This window comes from Neomonachus schauinslandi, chromosome 9 (genome assembly GCF_002201575.2).
Source record: "Neomonachus schauinslandi chromosome 9, ASM220157v2, whole genome shotgun sequence".
NCBI classification, from domain to species: Eukaryota; Metazoa; Chordata; class Mammalia; order Carnivora; family Phocidae; genus Neomonachus; species Neomonachus schauinslandi.
The window spans coordinates 97180428-97200583 of NC_058411.1; the positions used below are offsets into that span (position 1 = coordinate 97180428).

A 20156-nucleotide genomic window follows, 5' to 3' on the forward strand; every position below is an offset into this window, starting at 1 on the left:
CTGACTGAACAAGGACGTCCTCAACATTAATGGATCGCCTGTGGGTGATCGAGGTGGAGATCCCTGGTGTATGACAGACAGTCCCAAATGGTTCTGGTTTCCAGGCAGTTTATATTCTCTAAGAAATCAACTTTGATTTTAAAAAGAGCAAAAACAAACAAACACAGAAACCACTAAGAGAGAGGAAGTTCCTTAGGTGAGAAAACACTTTAGTGAAAGAACGTTTGCTGTCCCGGGCTATCTCTCCTTTTTACTGGTTCTAGAAAGTGGCAGAAGAACAAAGGGAGCAGACGTGTATGAGAGGCCCTCTGCTTCTGAAGGACTCTATTTAGTCAGGAGAGGTAAAAAAAAAAAAAAAAAAAAAAATCTTATTTGATTCTCAAATGAATCATTTGGGATTGCTTTTCCACAGGCTTCATGGTGACTTTCCTGCTGCTTAACTGTTTTTGTTTTGTGTTTTTTGTCAAGGGTGGGATACGGTTGGGAAGGAAGGCAGGGAGGTCCTTACCAGTCATGGGCAGCAATGGTTTTGTTCTTCAAAATTCAGTAAGAAGAGACACTCAGCTGGTCTTGCACTTCCCCATCTGATCCCAAAAGCTTACCCCTCTCATTTTTCCTGTGTATTATGGACTTCTCACCTTGTTCCCCAGGTCGGCTTCACATCACATTTTCAGAAAGACTAAGGAATCTGCATTTCAGTGGAATGGTAAATTTAGAGTAAAGACTTAATGTGTTTTTTTTAGGCTACTTACTGCAAGAACTGCCCTGTCTCGTTCCACCAAGTCTGCAAGCTTCTCCAACAGACGGCCTCTTTCAGAAGCATCCATCCTTCTCCACACTGAACCAAGAGAGAAAGCCAGGCGGGCCGCCTGCACCGCTTTGTCTATGTCTGCCTGTTTGAGAGAGAGGAAGAGGCACAACTGAGGAGACACCACGCTCCAAATAAAGGAAGAACCACCTGCTTTCAGGGAAAAGGTGACGAACGAACGTCAGTGCTGGTGTCTAGAGAGCATAAGCTTAGTGCTCCGTTGTCTGAAGGCAGTTATTTCATAGGGAACATTTTGCTAAAAAGGACATACCTTGTCTGCTTCTTGGACTTCACACACCTGCTCTCCTGTGGCTGGATTATAGACAGGGAACGCTCTCCCGCTCTCTGAGTTCTGCCACTCGTTGTTAATAAAAATCTAAGGGAGCAGACAACAGACGGGGATCAGTGAGATGGGTGATAGGAAGCCAACCAATGGCCAAGTATTATGGAAGTACCATGGTAGTAATATTTGTTCTCTGTGTTTGCTGGCCTATAAGCAAAGTACAGAATTTGAAGCATTGCAAGAGACCCTCAAATAGTACGCAGTCCAGACTCTCCTGGAATTCAGGAATTTCTTCTATGCTATTTTTACCTCAAGGTTATGCAAACTGAAATGTAGTTCTTACCTTGAGTGAACCTGCCAACCAGTGAGAGAGTCAAACAAAGATGGAAGGACAGAGTGGCACATACATACAAACAATACATGGAGGTTGTAGAAAATATTTCCTGATTGTCCAAACTGGCCAATATCAAAAGGAGTAAATCACAGAACAAACTGATAGTCATCGAACTTTATCCTAGTTTCTCTGTCAGAGGCATAAGTACCTTCACAGTGGAACTTGAGAGGGTGCTGGAATCAGTAAGCATTCACTTAATTTATAGTTAGATCCTGAACTGAGCAATGACTTTGAACAAACTAGTCAGTGAGTTAAACAAATTTCATGTGTAAATCCAAGTTAGATTTCTTTCCTTTTGCTGGGTAGGCTACCCAGCTCAGCAAACGGAAAAGACCTAGCTTTCAAACTGGTCTCTCAAGGATTTCTTAAGACCCTTGGTTTCCTTATAAAGGAAATGGAGACTCTATTAAAATGGCAGAGACTAATAGTTTAAAAAATTACTCAAGTTAATATCTCAGAAAATTTGTAAGAAATGAGTTGAAGAAAAAGAGAAAATACAGGCAAAGAAATGTAAAAATTTTTATTGATATTAAAGAGAGAAATCCAAACAAATATTTTTGGACTATGAAAGCTCAAAGAATACACAAAGATATTTTACTCTATAAAATTTATAGCCTGACAATGAAAATTTCTGAACTTATGAGCCAACAGTCAGTTTAAAGTAAACACAATGATAAACTGATTTGTTATTTTCTGCCATTTTAATAGTCACAGATGAGGCTAATGAGGATAGAGCTACAATTTTAAATATCAAGTTCTAGATTATTCCAAAGCTTTATTTTTCCTTGATTTGATAAAACAATGAGCCTGTGTTGAAGGAGCCTTCTTTTCCTGAAGGTTTTTTTAAAAGATTTTATTTATTTATTTATTTAGGGCAAGGGGGTGAGGGGCAGAGGGAGAGGGACAGTCTTTTTTTTTTAAGATTTTATTTATTTATTTGTCAGAGAGAGAGAGAGCAAGAGCTCACACGCACAAGCAGGGTGAGTGCCAGGCAGAGGGAGAAGCCGGCTCCCCACTGGGCAAGGAGCCCTACACAGGATGCAGGACTCAATCCCAGGACCCTGGGATCATGACCTGAGCCAAAAACAGATGCCTAACTGATTGAGCCTCTCCAGAGTCCCAAGAGAGGGAAAATCTTAAACAGACTTCACACTGAACATGCAGCCTGATGCAGGGCTCGATCCCAGGACCCTGAGATCATGACCTGAGTGGAAATCACAGAGTCGGATGCTCAACTGACTGAGCCACCCAGGAGCCCCTTGAAGGCTTTTTAAGATAAAGGGGAAAAAAGCTTAAAACTGCATAAATACTTAATTCATATGTAACAAGCATAAACACAATGACCTTGTAATTGTATAACATTTTAAATGTATAATTTATACACTCACTTAATGTAATGTATTCATTTATTCAAGCAACACTCAGATACTTTTAGATATAGGACAGGCAAAAATGACTAGCAGTTCCAGCCGCCCAGGGTCTTCCAGTGTCTAGTAATTCATTAAATATTCGCAACAACCCTAATGGCAGGATTTTATTATCTCTACTAAAGATGAGAAAGTTGAGAGGATGGGAGGTTAAGAGTCTGATGAAGCAGGTTCTTGTTGTGGCTCTGAGTCAGTCCACCGCTCTCTCCACTACATCAGAGTTTGCAGGATTGCTCAGAACAAAGAAACACAACTAGTTAGTGTCCAAGCCTGAATGAGATCCATAGTTCTTGGACTCCTGGTCTAGTTCTCTTTCCATTCCGCTTAACAAACTTCCTAACAGTTCCCAGCTCATCAGATTTGCATACTCCTTTGAAACTCAGCATGATCTCCGAGGAAACAAAGGGAAAAAATTAAGAGATCAGTTTCGCTTCTAGAGCATTGTCAGGCTTAAGGAAGAGGGGTCTTGCCCATATTTCGTATTCTCTTTATTCACTATTTGAATGAAACTTCTTAACCTTTTTAATCCAATTTTAGTTTTTAGCTTCGGTACTGAGCAGTTCTAACTATATGTAAGCATTGATATTTCATGACTTTTATCGATTCTTAGAGGTCTTCCAAAGAGAAAAATTATTATTTTTTAACAGGATAAAACTCACTCATTCTCTTACTGTTTTCATTTAGGTACATGGATCATCTTATCAATTTAAGATACATTATATGACCTTAGTGATCTTCCCCTGTATCTTGAAACATTTTGCTATTTCATCATCCTAGGCATCATCCCATTATCACTCATCATTTATTTCCAACCATGCTAAAAAAGAACAAAACAAAAAATTATGGAACTCTCTAGAAATGAATAAATAAATACATCACAACTATCTCATCGTCCTTCAGTGGTGCTGGAAATCAAGTACATACTCAAAAACCTGTGGAGACATACCAAAAAGACACAGGAGCTGATGTGAAGGGGCTCCCAATGACCAATACTGGGATAATTTAAGCAACAAAATAAATAATGACAGCAATGGATTATCACCCATAGAATTAAAGAGGCACCCATAATGATACACATTTTTTAATGAATATGTAAGTGGGGGATAAGGTAAAGCTATGCTTCACAGTAGAATTCCAACTAATAGCTGTGAAGGAATAATGGAATTAGATAATCACCATTTGTCAAATACCACAGTAGTAATTGCTGGAGGCAAAAATTATCAATGGATGGTAAAATCAGCAGATAAAAGTATAATGGAAGACTGGATGTTTTTGTAGTCTCAAAGTATATTCCCTCAAGATACTTATTAATTACAAAGGGAAAAACAGGAACTTTATGTTGGAGAAACTTGGCAGAGGGCACCTTAATCAAGCAATCGATGTTAACATCACCACTAACAGGACAAATTAATTGTTATTGACATTTTATCTGCTTGTCTTAACAATAATTAGAAAGCTATGTCGAAATCTCTTGCTTTGGTGGTGGATTTGTCAATATATCCCTTAGGGTCATTATTTTTATATTTATAAATTTTAGGTTATTTTATTAGTAAATATAAGTGCATAACTATTAAATCTGGTAAAACAGAACCATTCATCAGTATGAAGTGGTCCTCTTCATTACTAATAAAGCTTTGTGCCTTACAGCCTATTTTGTTTAATATTAGTAAAGCTACCTAAGCTTTTCTGTATTTCTGTAGTATTTCCCTGATAGCTCTTTCCCCATCCTTTTTTTTTTTTTTTTTTTTAAAGATTTTATTTATTTGACAGAGAGACACAGCGAGAGAGGGAACACAAGCAGGGGGAGTGGGAGAGGGAGAAGCAGGCTTCCCGCCGAGCAGGGAGCCCGATGTGGGGCTCGATCCCAGGACCCTGGGATCATGACCTGAGCCGAAGGCAGACGCTTAACGACTGAGCCACCCAGGCGCCCCTCCCCATCCTTTTACTCTCAGCTACGTCTTTATTATTTTACTGTGTCTCTTGAAATGACGTATGGCTAGATTTTATTTTAGTCAATATAAAAATCTCTATCTTTTAACTGGCAAGTTTAATACATTTGTATTTATTATAATTATATATTGTGTTATATACTCTGTGATATTTGGACTTCATGCTTTCAATCTGTCTTGCTTATTTTACTTCCTGTTTTCTCGTGCCTCTTTTTTTAGTTGACTAACTACTGATGTTGGTTTTACAATTCAGTTTCCTCACTTTATTGGTTTGGAAGTTGTATACTGTATTTCTATTCTCTCATGGGTCACCCATGATATTTTATCATGCATATTTAACAACTTGAAGTTTATTATCTTAACATTCCTCCCAAACAATTATAATAGCTTTGGAACACTAAATCTAATTGCTCTCCTCCAGGAGTTTATTTATTATAAAATTATTATTCTGCACAGAAAACAATTTCTTATATTTAAGATTTTTTTAAAAATTTCATTCTCATGATTCCTTAGAATTTCATTTAGTCAAGATTTATTGGGAATAAAGTCTCAATTCTGAACATATATTTATTGCACGCTCATTTTCAAAAGGTATCCCAAGAAGGTTACACAATTCTAAAGAGACAAATACTTTCTCACAATATTTTGAGTATATTTATTATTCCAATATTTTCTATCTTGCAATGGTGTTTATAAGAAGTCTGCTGTAAGTCTCTGATTACAACTTCCTGTTTCTCAATTGCCTTTTCTGTCTGGTTGCTTTTCAGATCTTGTCTTTGCCTTGGTGTTTCTAAGTTTCATCACAATATGTCCAAGAATCAATTTCTTTATCTCAGTCATTAAGCACTGTGCTCACAGTGTGTGTGAAATTCTGTCTCATATGTTCTGGAGTATTCTTAATAATTATCATCATTTCCTTGAATATCATTCTCTTTACTCTCTCCTGGAACTCCAAGTGTTACACCTTTGTAGTCCACCCTCAATGTCCATTATCTACTCATATTTTCCATCCTCCCTCTTTTAAAATATTTTATGTAAAAATAGCTTTATTGTTTTTGTCAATGTGGGATATATTCTTCTAAACAATTCAAACTATACAAAAAAACACAGAGAAGAAAGTAAAAAATCACCTCAAATTTCATCATCCACAGATAGCCAAAGTTCACACACTCATATCTCTAAGCCCCATACATATATATAATTTTATAAAACAAGATCACATCTCTATGAGCTGGACAACTTGCTTTTAAAAACTTAACAATATTCTACAGACATTTTTTAATGGTTTCTTTGTATTCCAATGTGTATATTTACACATATGTAGAGAGGTGACTGTGCAGTTGCATGTGTGCCTGTATGTGCGTAGCTTAATTTATTCACTCATTCATCTTCTACTGAAAAATGCTTTATTATTTCCATTCATCTCCTTTTTTCTTTGTGTTGCAATTGGCTGTTTCTTCAGTTCTGTTATCCAGTTCTCTTTACCTGGGTCTAATCTGCTAATTTCAATGTCTGTATTTTTATTTCTAAAAGTTTTGCTTTGTTCTTTTTCAAATCTGCCTGGACATGTTGTTTTGGTTTTAAAAACTTAATACTTTAATTTTTAGGACAGTTTTGAGTTTGTAGAAAACTGAGCATACAGTACAGAGATGTCCCATATGTCCCTATTCCCCTCCTCAGTTTCTTCTTTTTTTAATATCTAAAAGATATCTTTAATATCTTTTTAATATCTTAGAGTAGTGCATTTGTCACAATTTATGGACTAGTACTGATACATTATTAACTGAAGTCTATAGTTTACATTAGGCTTTACTAGTAACTTTGTGTTGTATACTTCTATGGATTTCGAAAAATACATAATATCATGTATCCACCATTGCAGTGTAATACACAATAGTTTCTTCACTGCCCTAAAAATCCTGTGCTCCATCAACTCACCTCATCTTCTTCCAATAAACCCCTGATAAACATTCACCTTTTTTTTGGTTTCCATCAATTTACCTTTTCCAGAATGTCACATAATTGGAATCATATAGCAGGTAGCCTCTTCAAACTGGCTTTTTTCACTTAACAATCTCCATTTAAATTTCCTTCATATTTTTTTCATGGCTTGTAAGATTTTTTTAAGGCTGAATCATATTCCATTGTATGGATTCCATTCCACAGTTTATCTATTCACCTTTTAAAGGATATTTTTATTGCATCTAGTGTGGGGAAATTATGAATAAAATTGCTATTATGTGCACGTTTTTGTATGAACATAAAGTTTCAACTGATCTGAGTAAATGCCTAGGAGTGTGATTGCTGGATCACACAGTAAGATCTTACTCTTAGATCTATAAGAAACTGTCAAACTGTCTTTCAAAAGTGAGTGTGCCACTTTGCGTTCCCACCTGCAATGAATGAGAGCTCTTGTTGCTTCACATCCTCATCAACATTTGGTATCGTCAGTTTTTTGGATTTTAGCCATTCTGATGTGTGTGTGGCGGCATCCTGTTGTCCTAGTTTGAAATTCCCTAATGACATATGATGCTGAAAATTGTTTCATATGCTCATTTGCTGTCTGTATATCTTCTCTGGTGAGGTGTCTTAGATCTTTTGCCCATTGTTTGAGTTGTTTTCTTAGTGTTGAATTTTGAGAGTTGTTTGTATATTTTGGATACAAGTCCTTCATCAGGTATGTGTTTTGCAAATATTTTCTCCCAGTTTGTGGCTTGTCTTTTCATTCTCCTTCACAGTGTCTTAGGGGATAAAAAAGTTGTTCATTTTTAGGGAAGCCCAATATATCAGTTTTTCCTTTCATGGATCATGCTTTTGGTGTTGTATCTAAAAACTCATTGCCAAACTCAAGGCCATCTATATTTTCTCCTATGTTATCTTTTAGGAGTTCTATAGTTTTACATTTTACATTTAGGTCTATGATCAGTTTTGAGTTAATTTTTGTGAAAGGTGTAAAGTAAGTGTCCAGATTCATTTTTTGCATGTGAATGTCTAGTTTTTCCAGTGCAATTTATTAAAAAGACTATTCTTTGTCCATTATTGCCTTTGCTCCTTTGTCAAAGATCAGTTGACTATATTTACGTGTACTTAATTTTGGGCTCTCTACTCTATTCCATTAATCTATTTGTCTATTCTTTTGCCAACGGCACACTGTCTTGATTACTATAGCCTCACAGTAAGTCCTGAAGTTAGGTACTGTAGGTCCTACAACTTTTTCTTTTCTTTTTTTTTTTAAGACACTATTTATTTATTTGAGAGAGAGAGACAGCGAGAGAGGGAACACAAATAGGGGGAGAGGGAGAAGCAGGCTTCCCGCCGAGCAGGGAGCCTGATGCGGGGCTCGATCCCAGGACCCTGGGATCATGACCTGAGCCGAAGGCAGACGCTTAATGACTGAGCCACCCAGGCGCCCCTTACAACTTTTTTCTTTTCCTTCAATATTGTTGGGTCTTTCACCTCTCTATATAAACCTTAGAATCAGTTTGTTGATATCAACAAAATAACTTATCAGGATTTTGATTGGGGCTGCATGAATCTACAAATCAAATTGGAAAGAACTGACATCTTAAAAATATTGTGTCTTCCAATCCATGGAATATCCTTCCATTTATGTAGATCTCCTTTGATTAATTTCATCAGAGTTTTCCTTACAAAAATCTTATACGTACTTTGTTAGACTTATACCTAAGTATTTCTCTTTTTTGTGGTAATGTAAAGGTATTGTGTTTTTTATTTCAAATTCCAATTATTCATTGCTGAGATATAGAAAAGCAAATGACTTCTGTACATTAACCTTATATCTTGCAATCATTTATTAGTTCCAGAAGGGTTTTTTATTTTTCTGGGTTTCGTTTTTGGTGAATTCTTAGGGATTTTCTACCTAGACAATCACGTCATCTATGAACAGAGACAGTTTTATTTCTTCCTGCACATTTTATTTCCTTTTCTGGTCTAGTTGTATTAGCTGGGACTTCCAGCACAATGTTGCACAGGAGTGGCAAAAAGGAGTTTCTTGTTCCCAATCATAGACAAAGAGCATCTAATTTCTCATCATTAGGCATGATGTTAGCTATAGGGTTTATGTAGATGTTTATCATTGAGTTGAGGAAATTCCTCTTTATTTTTAGTTTGTTGAGAGTTTTTACCATGAAGGGGTGTTAGATTTTGTCAAAAGCTAATTCTAAATGTATAGATACTATCATATGATTTTTTTCATTAGCCTGTTGATGTGACAAATTGTAATAAACTATTTTTGAATTATGAACCAGTCTTGTATACCTGGAACAAATCTACATTGTTGTGGTGTATAACATATTGTTGGATTTTATGTGCCAATATTCTTTAGGGTTTTTGCATTTATGTTAATAAGAGGTATTGGTCTGTAGTTTTCCTTTCCTGTAAATGTCTTCTCTGGTTTAGTTATTAGAGTAATGCTGGCCATATAAAATGAGTTAGGAAGTGTTCCTTTTGCTCCTATTTTCTGGGGAAAAAACTGCAGAGAACTGGTATGTTTGGTAGAAGTCACCAACGAAACCATCTGGGCCAGTGCTCTTTTTTTTGAAAGGTAATTACTAATTCGATTTCTTAAATTTTTAGGGCCCATCTAGGGTTAACCAATAGGAGTTCCATCCTCAGCTTCCACTGTCAACTCTTCCTTTTTGGTGTGTCTCTTAGGTCAAGCTCCTGAGAAGAGCATCTGATTGGTTGCAGCACATTTTTTTTCAAGTGCTTCCAAATGTAAATTAAATGACTGTCCCTGGGTCCAAATACATGAAACCAGGAAGAAGAAAGTCATATAGTATAGTTTGAGGCCATTAAAGGGCCAAGTCCTTCGTCAGGATAATTTCTTTTCAAAAGGCCTGTGGAGGGGCAGGCAACAAGTGATGAATATCTCAGGAGTGGGTGCCAATTTAACAGGTGTTGAGATTTTAAGAATTTCTGTATTTTTAAAAATGTCTTTGGTATTGGTATCTGAGTAACGCTGGTCTCAAAGAGTAAAATGGAAGGTATTCTCTTCTCTTCAATTTTCTGGAAGAGTCTGTGTAGAAGTAGCATTATTTTGAATTCAGCAGTAAAGGTATCTGGGCTTGGAGTTTTCTTTGTGAGAAGGTTTTTTTTTTTTTTGGTTTTGTTTTGTTTTTTAGCTATAAATTAAATTTCTTTAATAAATATAGGGCTATTGAAGTTATCTATTTCTCCTTGTGTGAGTTTTGGTAGAATGCGTCTTTCAAAAAATTGGCCCATTAGTTATCAAATTTGTGGGCATATAGTTGCTCACAATATTCCTTTATTATCCTTTTAACATCCATGATGGTCCCTCTTTCATTTCTGATATTAGTAATTTATGTCTCCTTTCTTTTTCTCTTTGTTAGACAGGCTAGATATTTATCAGTTTTATTGACCTTTTCAAAGAATCAGCCCATGGTTTCATTGATTTTCCCTATTGTTTTCCTGTTTTCAATTTCATGATCTCTGCTATAATTTTTTATTATTTTTCTTCTGTTTCCTTTAGATTTATATTACTTTTCTTTTTCTAGTTTCCTAAGGTAGAGGATTAGACTATTTCTTATTTTCTGTATATATGTAACTCAATGCTATAATTTTTCCTCTAAGTAGTGTTTTCACTGCATCTCACAAATTTTGATGTTTTATTTTCATTTAATTTAAAATATTTTTAATTTCTCTTGAGACTTTTTCTTTGATCCATGTATTATTTAGAAATGTGTTATTTAATCTCCAAATATTTTGGGATTTTCCAGCTATCTTTCTGTTATTAATTTATGGTTTAATTCTGTTGTGGTCTGAGAGTATTTTTTATATGATTTCCGCTCTTTTAAATTTGTTAAAGTATATTTTATGGTCCAGAATGTGGCCTATCTTAGTGAATGCTCCACGTGAACCTGAGAAGAATGTATATTCTGCTGCTGTTTGATGGAGGTTTACTTTACTATTCTTAGAGCTGATATTAGCATTTGATTTTATAGAAAGCCAGCTTTTGCATTTTCCTTCTGCCCCAATTCATTTTAAGATCAATGTTCTTTCAGTTAATTAATGCATTAAAATTAATATATGCACATAGTTGTTTTGATTTCATATTGTAATAATATTTCATGTTATACCATGTAATAAAGCAAGAAAAAGAAATGAAAGGCAAAAAAGGCTGAAAAAGTAATATCATCTTGTTTTTCAGACATGATTGTCTATATAGAAATTCCTAAGAAATCTACAAAAAAAAAAAATACTGAAGGTATAATTTAGCAAAGTCCCAAGCACCAAGATCAATATATTATCAACAAATCATTGGAAAATGAAATTTAAATGCATATATTTATACACACACATTAGTTCATGCAAGATATAGTTGCATTGTGACAGTCCCTTTAGAGTATACAATTTACTTTAATGCTAGAAGTGGAAATACTGGGGAGCAACTATTAACCCTTTAAATTATGTGAATTTAAAAATAACAATCTAAGAAAGAGTCTAAAGAAGAGTTAAGGCTCTTAGGTGCAATGTAACCATTTCACAAAATTGAGGGACCTGCAAAACTCTCACCCTCCCAACCCTCCTCTGTAGAAACAGGTTTGATAGGAAAAAAAAAAAAATGTGAGTTGGAACTAAGAAGGGAACAGCTGAACAGAAATTTGAGTTTACAGAAAAAATGCCAAACGTTTATTAAAAGACTATTCTAAGGGTGCCTGACAGGCTCAGCCAGGGGAGCATGCAACTCTTGATCTTGGGATTGTGGGTTCAAGACCCATGCTGGGTGTGGAGATTGCCTAACGTTAAATCTTAAAAAAAAAAAAAAAAAAAGCCTATTCTAAACACTGAGTTGTTTGGAGGTACTACTGAAAACCCACAGATGATATGTACTCTGCTCTCTGCTGTCCTGGGGCTTATAATGTTTCAAAGACAAAATTACTTTCCAAAAAGTTAAATAACGTAGTATTCTATGATTTAGTGCCCAGATGAATGGTAAAGATAACCATGGCAGGAGCTCGCCTGAGAGAAGGGAGATAGCGGTGCGGGCTGACATGTTAGAAGAACACTTCAGGAAAACAAGAAATAATGAGGGAGTATAACCCAGGGTAGGGAACAGATAAAGTAGAAGAAAGAAACTCTATCCCTAATAAAACAATTCGGCTGGCCTGATCAGCCCCTCCTCCTTGACTTCACAGTTCCTCTTTGAAGATGATCTGATGCGCTGGTTTAAGGAGGGTGACAGAGAAGGAAGAAATCGAAGTCAAGCTGCTCTCCTTCCCTCCAGGAGTCCCCGAACCCTGCCAGCAACTCCAGCGGTTGAGTGGCCCTGGGGTCCCAGCCCCAGCCTCTGCTGCAGGACTGTCTTCAGAGAAAGCAGAGTGCCTTCTGGCAAGCAGGGCCCCCAAACCACGAAGACCCACCGAGTACCTAGGCCAGAGACTCATCAAGCTTGTCACAGTCACAGACAGAAGGGAGACATGAGAAAAGATTCTTTTAAATGTTTCAAGTTGAAATATTTAGAAAGAGCTGTGATTAAAAGGCATGAAAATCACAGACCTGTACCACTGAAACAAATAATACATTAAATGTTAAAAAAAGAAGAAGAAGAAGAAGATAGTAGGAAGGGAAAAATGAAGAGGGGGAAATCGGGAGGGGGAAACGAACCATCAGAGACTATGGACTCTGAGAAACAAACTGAGGGTTCTAGAGGGGGTGGGGGGGTGGGGGGATGGGTTAGCCTGGTGATGGGTATTTAAGAGGGCACATACTGCATGGAGCACTGGGTGTTATACGCAAACAATGAATCATGGAACACTACATCACAAACTAATGATGTAATGTATGGTGGCTAATGTAACAAAATAAAAAAAAAGAATGGAAGGAGAAAAAGGCATGAAAAATATGGCAGAGGAAATAAGACAAAGAGACTGAAAAGATAAAGAAAATAAACACTGAAAAAATAGTGTTGAGAACAAATTTTTTTAAAGAAAAATACAGTTGTATTTTAAAGACTACGAAAAATAAGCCTTACGGATTTCCTACTGTGAAATGATGAACAGAGAAGGGAACCAAAGAGAAAGAGAAATGGGGAGTAGAGGGAAAAGGTGAGGGTAGAAGAGGGAAAATAGAAAGAGCTAGACCTCATCTCCTATGAACGTTCCAGGATTCGATATTTTGAACTACTCAATACTGGATAACTAGCTTTCTTTCCTTTTTCGCTGTGAAAATACAGTTAGCAAAAGCATTAAAGCCAGACCAGCCAGAAAACATACACAGCCCGTGGCGGGAGAACAATGTGATAGCCACAGACTTGTGTCATCAGAATCCTGCTCTTTGCAGACACGGATCATGTTCGTGGTTTCGGTCAACGTCTGCATTTTGCTAGTCGCCCACACAATGGAGAAGGGATTACACTGTAGGGAAAGTGTGGTATTCTTGGGTAGCATAATCCTGCTATCCTAAGTATGTGTACTTGGGCCAAAAGTTTCTCAGAAGCCATGCAAACAAACACAGAAATAAAGACAAGGAGTGCCAGGCAATCAGTAGGGACAATTTTGTTATAAAAAGTCTAGTCTAAACACAGCTGAACTCCTGAGGGTAAGTCTCTTAAGACACGGGTTTCCAGGCTCTCTTCCTATTAACACCCTCCCATCCCTCCTTCCCCTCCCTTATCTCCCTCAACAGTTTTTACGAAGCACCTACTCTCTTCTAGGCATTGTGCCTGCTAGGGTCTCCTTCGATTTCTAGATTTTCTTCCTTTCCCAGGCTGAGCAAATTATGTCTTTCAGGCTAAATATGTCTGCCTGTCTCCAGTCCAAGATGGCTAAGGGGGTTCTGGTGCCAGTCATCCCAAAAGACAAAGGCCACCGCTTCCATGGAGCGCATCAAAACACACCCAAATAATTTTTTAAAGAGAGGGAAAAAAAATCACTCCCGTGACTGATTCACTTGTAGAGAACAGACTTGGCTAAAACAAACTCGATTATATACAATCAGTCCTACCTACTCTACTGCCCCATGATTCCCGTATTGAGAAGGCTCTTGACATCTGTTTTAGGAAAAACAGTAAGAAACAGCCAACCGGTCTGAGCGGCCTTATCAGAGTCCTGTTGGATCACGGCGTTTGTTACTCTGTTGAAACAACACAGCATCAAGGCCAAGTACACACCAATGTCAGTTGTGACATATTCCCAACCTAGAAGAAACTTTTCTTGCCGTCAGCATTGTGGTAGAAGGCAATGGGAATTGCTACTGGTAATGGTTAATGTTCATTTCTTCCTGTCCCACTTTCTATAAACACGGTAATGCCTATACAAGCTCATTACTGTAAACTGAGCACATTTAAATTGGCAGTAAAACCAGAGTATTTACTCTAGTGCACATATAAAGTGCCTCATCCAATGTTTTGGAAATGTTTCAAGTTTTGAAACCCAGCAGCTGGCAGCTTTACAAGCCAAACCTTACGCTTAAATCACTCACTCTGGAAGGTTTTTTGGTGTCCCGTGTCAGGTAGTACCATTCAGCAGACACTCATTCCCCCACCCCTCGGATTCTTCTGCAATAAATTTGCATTCACAGGGCTCTTATAACTAACTCTTCCAGCACCAAAGACTCCCGATGGCTGTTGATTAAATGTATATATCCTGTGCATTTAATCTGACTTTCATTATGGCCACTTCGTAAAAACGCCACAGACTGGACAAGCGATGACACATAGCGAGAACCTGGAATCCCTGCAAAGCCTCAGATTAGGTTTTTTCTCCTTCTTTATTAATAGTGACCATTTTGTGGACCGGCTCTAAATCAGCCAGAGTACTTGACAGCAAATGTTCCTATCTATGGATTATATATAACCTGTCCCACACACCAGATGAAAAAGGGATAACCCTGGGAGAGGAAGGGCTTGCTTCCATGTAAATCATGTTACAAATTGGACAACACCCAGAGAGTTCATTGTTCAACCTCAATTGAAGGCCATTCCCATTTACTATTCCCCGAGAATCGATGTTAATTAAGGTGGACTGAGACCATAAATCAGCCCGGGAGTTTTACAATGTAATTCAGCATTAAGCATATATATTTAAATTAAAAGTAACTGATTAACCACTAGAGTTTTTCCAGAAGTGGCTGGGGCCATTTCTTTATAACGAAGATGTGTCACCTTTCATTTTTGTGAAGAGAGGACACGAAAGAAATAGTGTATTATCTTCCAAAAGGGGGAATTAAGGCTAGGAAGTGAGTCACAGCACTGGTTATGGGGAGGGAGGAGTTGGAAAGAGAGAGGGAAGAGAAGGACAGCGAAGAGCTGCATGGGAAGGGGAAGCAGCACATCTTCTCTCTGTCTCCCTTCAAACCCTTAACTCTTCCTCTAGCCGCGATCATTCGCTCTGCACCTACCACACGTTAGGCTCTGTGCTAGGTACGGGGGTGAGACAGAAAGAAGTAAGAATCAGCGCCTGCCCTTGGAGTACATGTTCTTACTCTGTAGAGGGGAAGACCGTCACAGTAACAAGATGCGACAACAATGTTCCCAAGTATTTGTGGAACACCCACTCTGAATGTGCTTCAAAGATAATATACTTCATATTCCAATTCTGGGAAATGCTAGACCGGTCATTTGTGTGCCTCAGAGAAACCCCACTGAAGAGCTACACCTGCCTGACAGAAGTCAGGAGAACATCCTTGTGGATGACAGGACCTGGCCTTCATCAGGAAAAGCTCCAGCTCTGTGAACCCACGGCTGAAAAGACCAGGCTATCTGATGAGGAAGTCCTTCTTCAAGAGCCCTGCTAACATAGCCCATCAGCACACGCCTCACTACACTGTGAAGAGGAAAACTACCTGCAGAGAGAGAATCTGGGAGAGGAATTTGTTTTAACCCGAAGTACGTGCGTAATGCACAGTCAATGAAAAATTCAGATTAGTAACATTACTAGATGCCCACGGTATACCGAGCATTTTCACTATTTCACAAACCTGCGATGTAGGTATTTTCCTTCCAGATGTGTAAATGAAGGCTCGGGCTACCAGTGCAAGTTTATACTGCAAATAATTTACAGGGCAAAAACTTGACCGTAGGTCTCTAAATGCTAACTACAGAGCTTTTCCATTCCTCTTGACATTACTGGTCCCCCCACCCACCCACCGTCTCTGCTAAACTATAACTTTAAGTTAAAGATCTATGTTCAGTTAGGCCAAAAGCAACAGAAAGAATATAATTAGAACATTGCCTGTAAAGTCAGGATCGAAAACCCAACCAATCAAGAGAATGATAATAGAAGTTAACATGTGAGTGCTTACTATGTTCCAGGCATTGTTCTAGACACTTTCCATGTATTAACTCATTTAATCCTCAAAATGATCACATGTGGTAGGCATTATCATTATCCCTGTTTTATAGAGGAGGAAGTTGAAGATCAGAGATATAGAGGAGCTCACCCAGAGCTAGGCATGCAGTGGAACTGGGACTCGAAACCTACACAATCTGGCACCATCACCCCTCAGCCCTGGACCTGGACAAGTGCCCCGGAGCAGTTTCCTTCGCTGCTGCATGACCTTCCAGGGGATGCCTGTACTGTTCCAAAGTAAATACGCATATTTCTTCCCAAGGGGTAGGTTCCTTCCTAATCTGGTCCCAACCAGCCTCTCTGGTTTCATCTCTGGCCATCCCTCACCAAGTATCTAAGCTAGAATAACGTCTACAGCAGGATACCATTGCTGTAAGTGAAAAACAGCTCGTGGCAAAGTAACACCGTGCTTCCCATCAGGGATATGTCTGTATCTAGATACAGAGTGGAGTGAGTGCCTGTGGAGAAAACAAGAAAACTTGCGCGTAGTGTGCCCTAAACGGAGGAGCACAATGATATAAAACTGTGGATCTAAGCTCCCCCTCATGCCCCCCTCTACTGAGATCACACCAAACATGCTATAAATTGTTATGAGTAAGGACATTTGAGCCTGCTGTTCTTCCCTCCCTTCTTTACCTGACACAACACTAGGATTGTGGTCATTCTTCAAAACTCAGTTCAAATACTTGAGAAAGCCTTTCCCAAATCCCTTCAGAGCTAACTGCTGGTTCTCTGACTTCTACCTGTGTATCGTATCATCCTGTCACATTTTACCCATGTCCCTCCCTAGACTGTTTGCTCCTTAAGGACAAATACCATGTCACTAGGTCATCTTTGTTTTTGTATCTCCAGGATCTAGAAAGGGAACAGTGAAAAGGTAGTTGCTCAATAAATGTTTAGATGTATTTGTATTCTTTCAACCAAAACCAAAACCATGTGTGTTTTAATTCCAGGAGCCAGATCCTTGGACTCCTAGAACGATTTTCGTCCATCCAGAGAATCAGGCCCCCGCTCGACACTGAATACTATGCCACTATGCCACTAACGCTAGATACTTCCTACTTCTTCTTGTCTGGATTGAGGCTATGACAATCAGTGTTCATCCAGCACATGGTTCTGGGTAGATACTGCGATACCAAGATAATGGAGTTATTCACTTACCTAAAAAGACTGCAGAGCCACAGTACCTTGCGAAACCTTTTTAAGAGAAAAGGGGTTCCGAAGGAACCCCTTTCCTCTGGGGCCCTGGATAATGACACCCGAGGTCGCCTGAGCAATCTACAACCTGGAAAGTCACACTGGAGCTGCAGTGTCCCCGTCTGACCACTACCGAGTATGCAGTGGGGTTGGTTATTCAAACGGACTACGCCGAGGGGTTTCTTTATAAGGGGACGTCACTTTAACGGTCTTATTTTCTTCTGCAGCAAAAGGAAGCAGAGGTAGAGTGCTAGTGTTCTGCTCTCAGTTTCACACTAACTGTCCGGCAAGTCTCCCAGCTCCCTGAGCTCTCAGTTCCTGTGTCTATGACAGTATCATTCCCGGTCACTGAAGACAGGCTAACCTAGGGCACTCGTGATGAGGTCTTCTGTCCAGCCCCTTGACAGATTGATAACTGATCACAGTATCTTCCAGTTGAACTTCTGAATACTTTTCAACATGGCACGTTAACAAGCTAGTGCCACCTGAATGGAAGATGTCTTCCCTAATGGTTTACAAGTTCTAGCGACTCGGTTCATCTGAGGTCCTGGGTATCCAACACGCATGGCCACCAGTGGGCGCTCAATAGTTTATAGGAAGTTCTGTGACACCATAGCCTTGTCTTGCTCCTTCTCCAAGTGCATGTTGAGGTTTCTTTTTTTTTTAAGATTTTATTTATTTATTTGACAGAGAGAGACACATCGAGAGAGGGAACACAAGCAGAGGGAGTGGGAGAGGGAGGAGCAGACTTCCCGCGGAGCAGGGAGCCCGATGCAGGGCTCGATCCCAGGACCCTGGGATCATGACCTGAGCAGAAGGCAGACGCTTAACAACTGAGCCACCCAGGTGCCCCGCATGTTGATGTTTCTAGAACCATTTCAACAACATATCTCTGTGCCCATGCAGAGTCCATCCTCTGGGTTCAGAAACTGTGGTTTCCTTTTCCAATTATGTCTAGTATTTGAACATGCAACTGATGTACTAGAAAGACACCATTCTGAAAAAGGAAAATTTAGGTGGAAAAGAGTCCTACAACAGACATTTTAAAACGCATGCAAGGTCAACACCGAGCACAACTGGAAACTGCCCACCTCCCCCAAAGCACTGGGCTTAGTATCTTGTTGTGAAACTATGAGGTATGCCACGATGATACTTTACCAGCCAAATCTTATTAAAGCACGATTTTTCAATGCACTAATGAATGAATATCTTTTTCTTGGCCTAAATATAGTGAGAGGAGGCTGCTTGGGTTAGGAAGAGATAGATTCACAAAGCTGGAGGTCTTAGATATAATCCACCCAAATGAGAAATGTTACTAAGTAAACGTCTCAAAAGGAGTCCAATGACTTGCCCAAGGTCACACACCCAGCTAGTGGCAGAAGAGGGACTGGAACCCCCATATCCTGATTCCCATCCTACTGCCTTCTCTAAATTTAATCTTTGCTGATGTTCCTTTGGAAAGCAGATGTGATGGCTGCCCGGGTCATAGGAGAAATCCTCACTGCATTTCATTCACAATGTCTCTTAACAACTACTCAGCACAAGGAATTTTGCTTGAGTCCCTTTTTCCTTCAACACAACCAACACAAGTGACAGCAAAATAATTTTTCATTTCCTTTCTTGAAAGCAAAATGTGTTTGGGGAGCAATGGTGATTTCCATTCCTAATGTGATTATGCTTAAAGATGAGGTCCTGGGATATTTTCTGCAGTCCCCCCACCCCAGGTGTAGAACCATGAATTTCTGCCAGAGGACAGGCAGAAGCCTGGCTACTGTGATCTGCAGGTAGGAAATTATTTCTTGGGCCTATTAAAGAACAGTTTCGTGCTCTTACAACTACGGGGGCTATGTTTGAGGGCCCAGGATGGGTCCTTCAAAACCTTCCCAAATGACTTCCCACAGGACAGTTGGTCTTAGATGAGCAGGAATGACCAACCTTGACTGATTTAAGAGCTGGTAACAATTTCACTGCATCAAAGTGATTCCTTTTTCATCTGTTCCTTTCTCTATAGAATCTAGGTATCCAAGGCTGAATAAGAAAAGGGCATCAAATGCCACAAAGTCTTTATAAAATGGTCACAGCTGTTTGCCTCATGGTTCCTTCTCCCAGCTAAGGGAATTAAAGTAAAAATTCATAATGACACTTTGTTAGGGACACTCTACACAGGCATTTGGGGAAGAAAAAAAATCTGTAAGTATAATTTCCGACTGTAAATATTTCATGGTATCCTAGATTCTGGGCAGGAAACGTCATATATTTCCCCATCTCAGAAATGTTATCCCCTTCCTGATGGAATGTGTTTAAGAACTCTAACAAGTACAATACTCTACTGCAACAAAGGCTTCTGCTGAGCGGAAGTGTCCTTTCCAAATCTGAAAAGAACAGGTATCTCAGGGTCCAAGAGGGGTGGTCCAAAATATGAATGGAGTATACGGTTGTGTTTCTGGATTGAAACAGTAAGGGCTTTTTGAAAGCCAACTCAAGGTGACTGGGCTGGTTTATGCATTTTATTTTTTTCAAATGAGACCATCAGGATAACAAAGCAACATGCAAGTCTTTCTCCCCAAGACAAGTGTAGAGACTGATGTTGTTTAACGTATTCATTCATGATGGTAAAGTGTTATGAGGGCTGTGTTCATATGTAAAACAGAGCAGAAAAATAAGGAAATCCACTGAGGACTGAGGTGATTAATCTTGTACTTATTCCTTTATCTTCCTTGTAGAACCAACCAGAGTGGAGGTACTGGAGCTGGAAGATCCCCATGTAA

General features: G+C 38.9%; 1 protein-coding gene across 2 annotated transcripts in view; it reads right to left on the reverse strand.

Annotated features, from left to right (window-relative positions):
- The window catches only part of ALDH1A2 (aldehyde dehydrogenase 1 family member A2), a 93083-nt gene that overhangs the window by 53188 nt on the left and 19739 nt on the right, over positions 1 to 20156 (reverse strand). For both annotated transcript variants that reach the window (XM_021693859.1, XM_021693860.1), the window contains exons 2-3: positions 1080 to 1184; positions 753 to 893 (exon numbers count right to left, since the gene is read on the reverse strand). In XM_021693859.1, coding sequence (XP_021549534.1) covers positions 753 to 893; positions 1080 to 1184 — 246 coding nt within the window. The remainder of the gene's footprint in view (positions 1 to 752; positions 894 to 1079; positions 1185 to 20156) is intronic.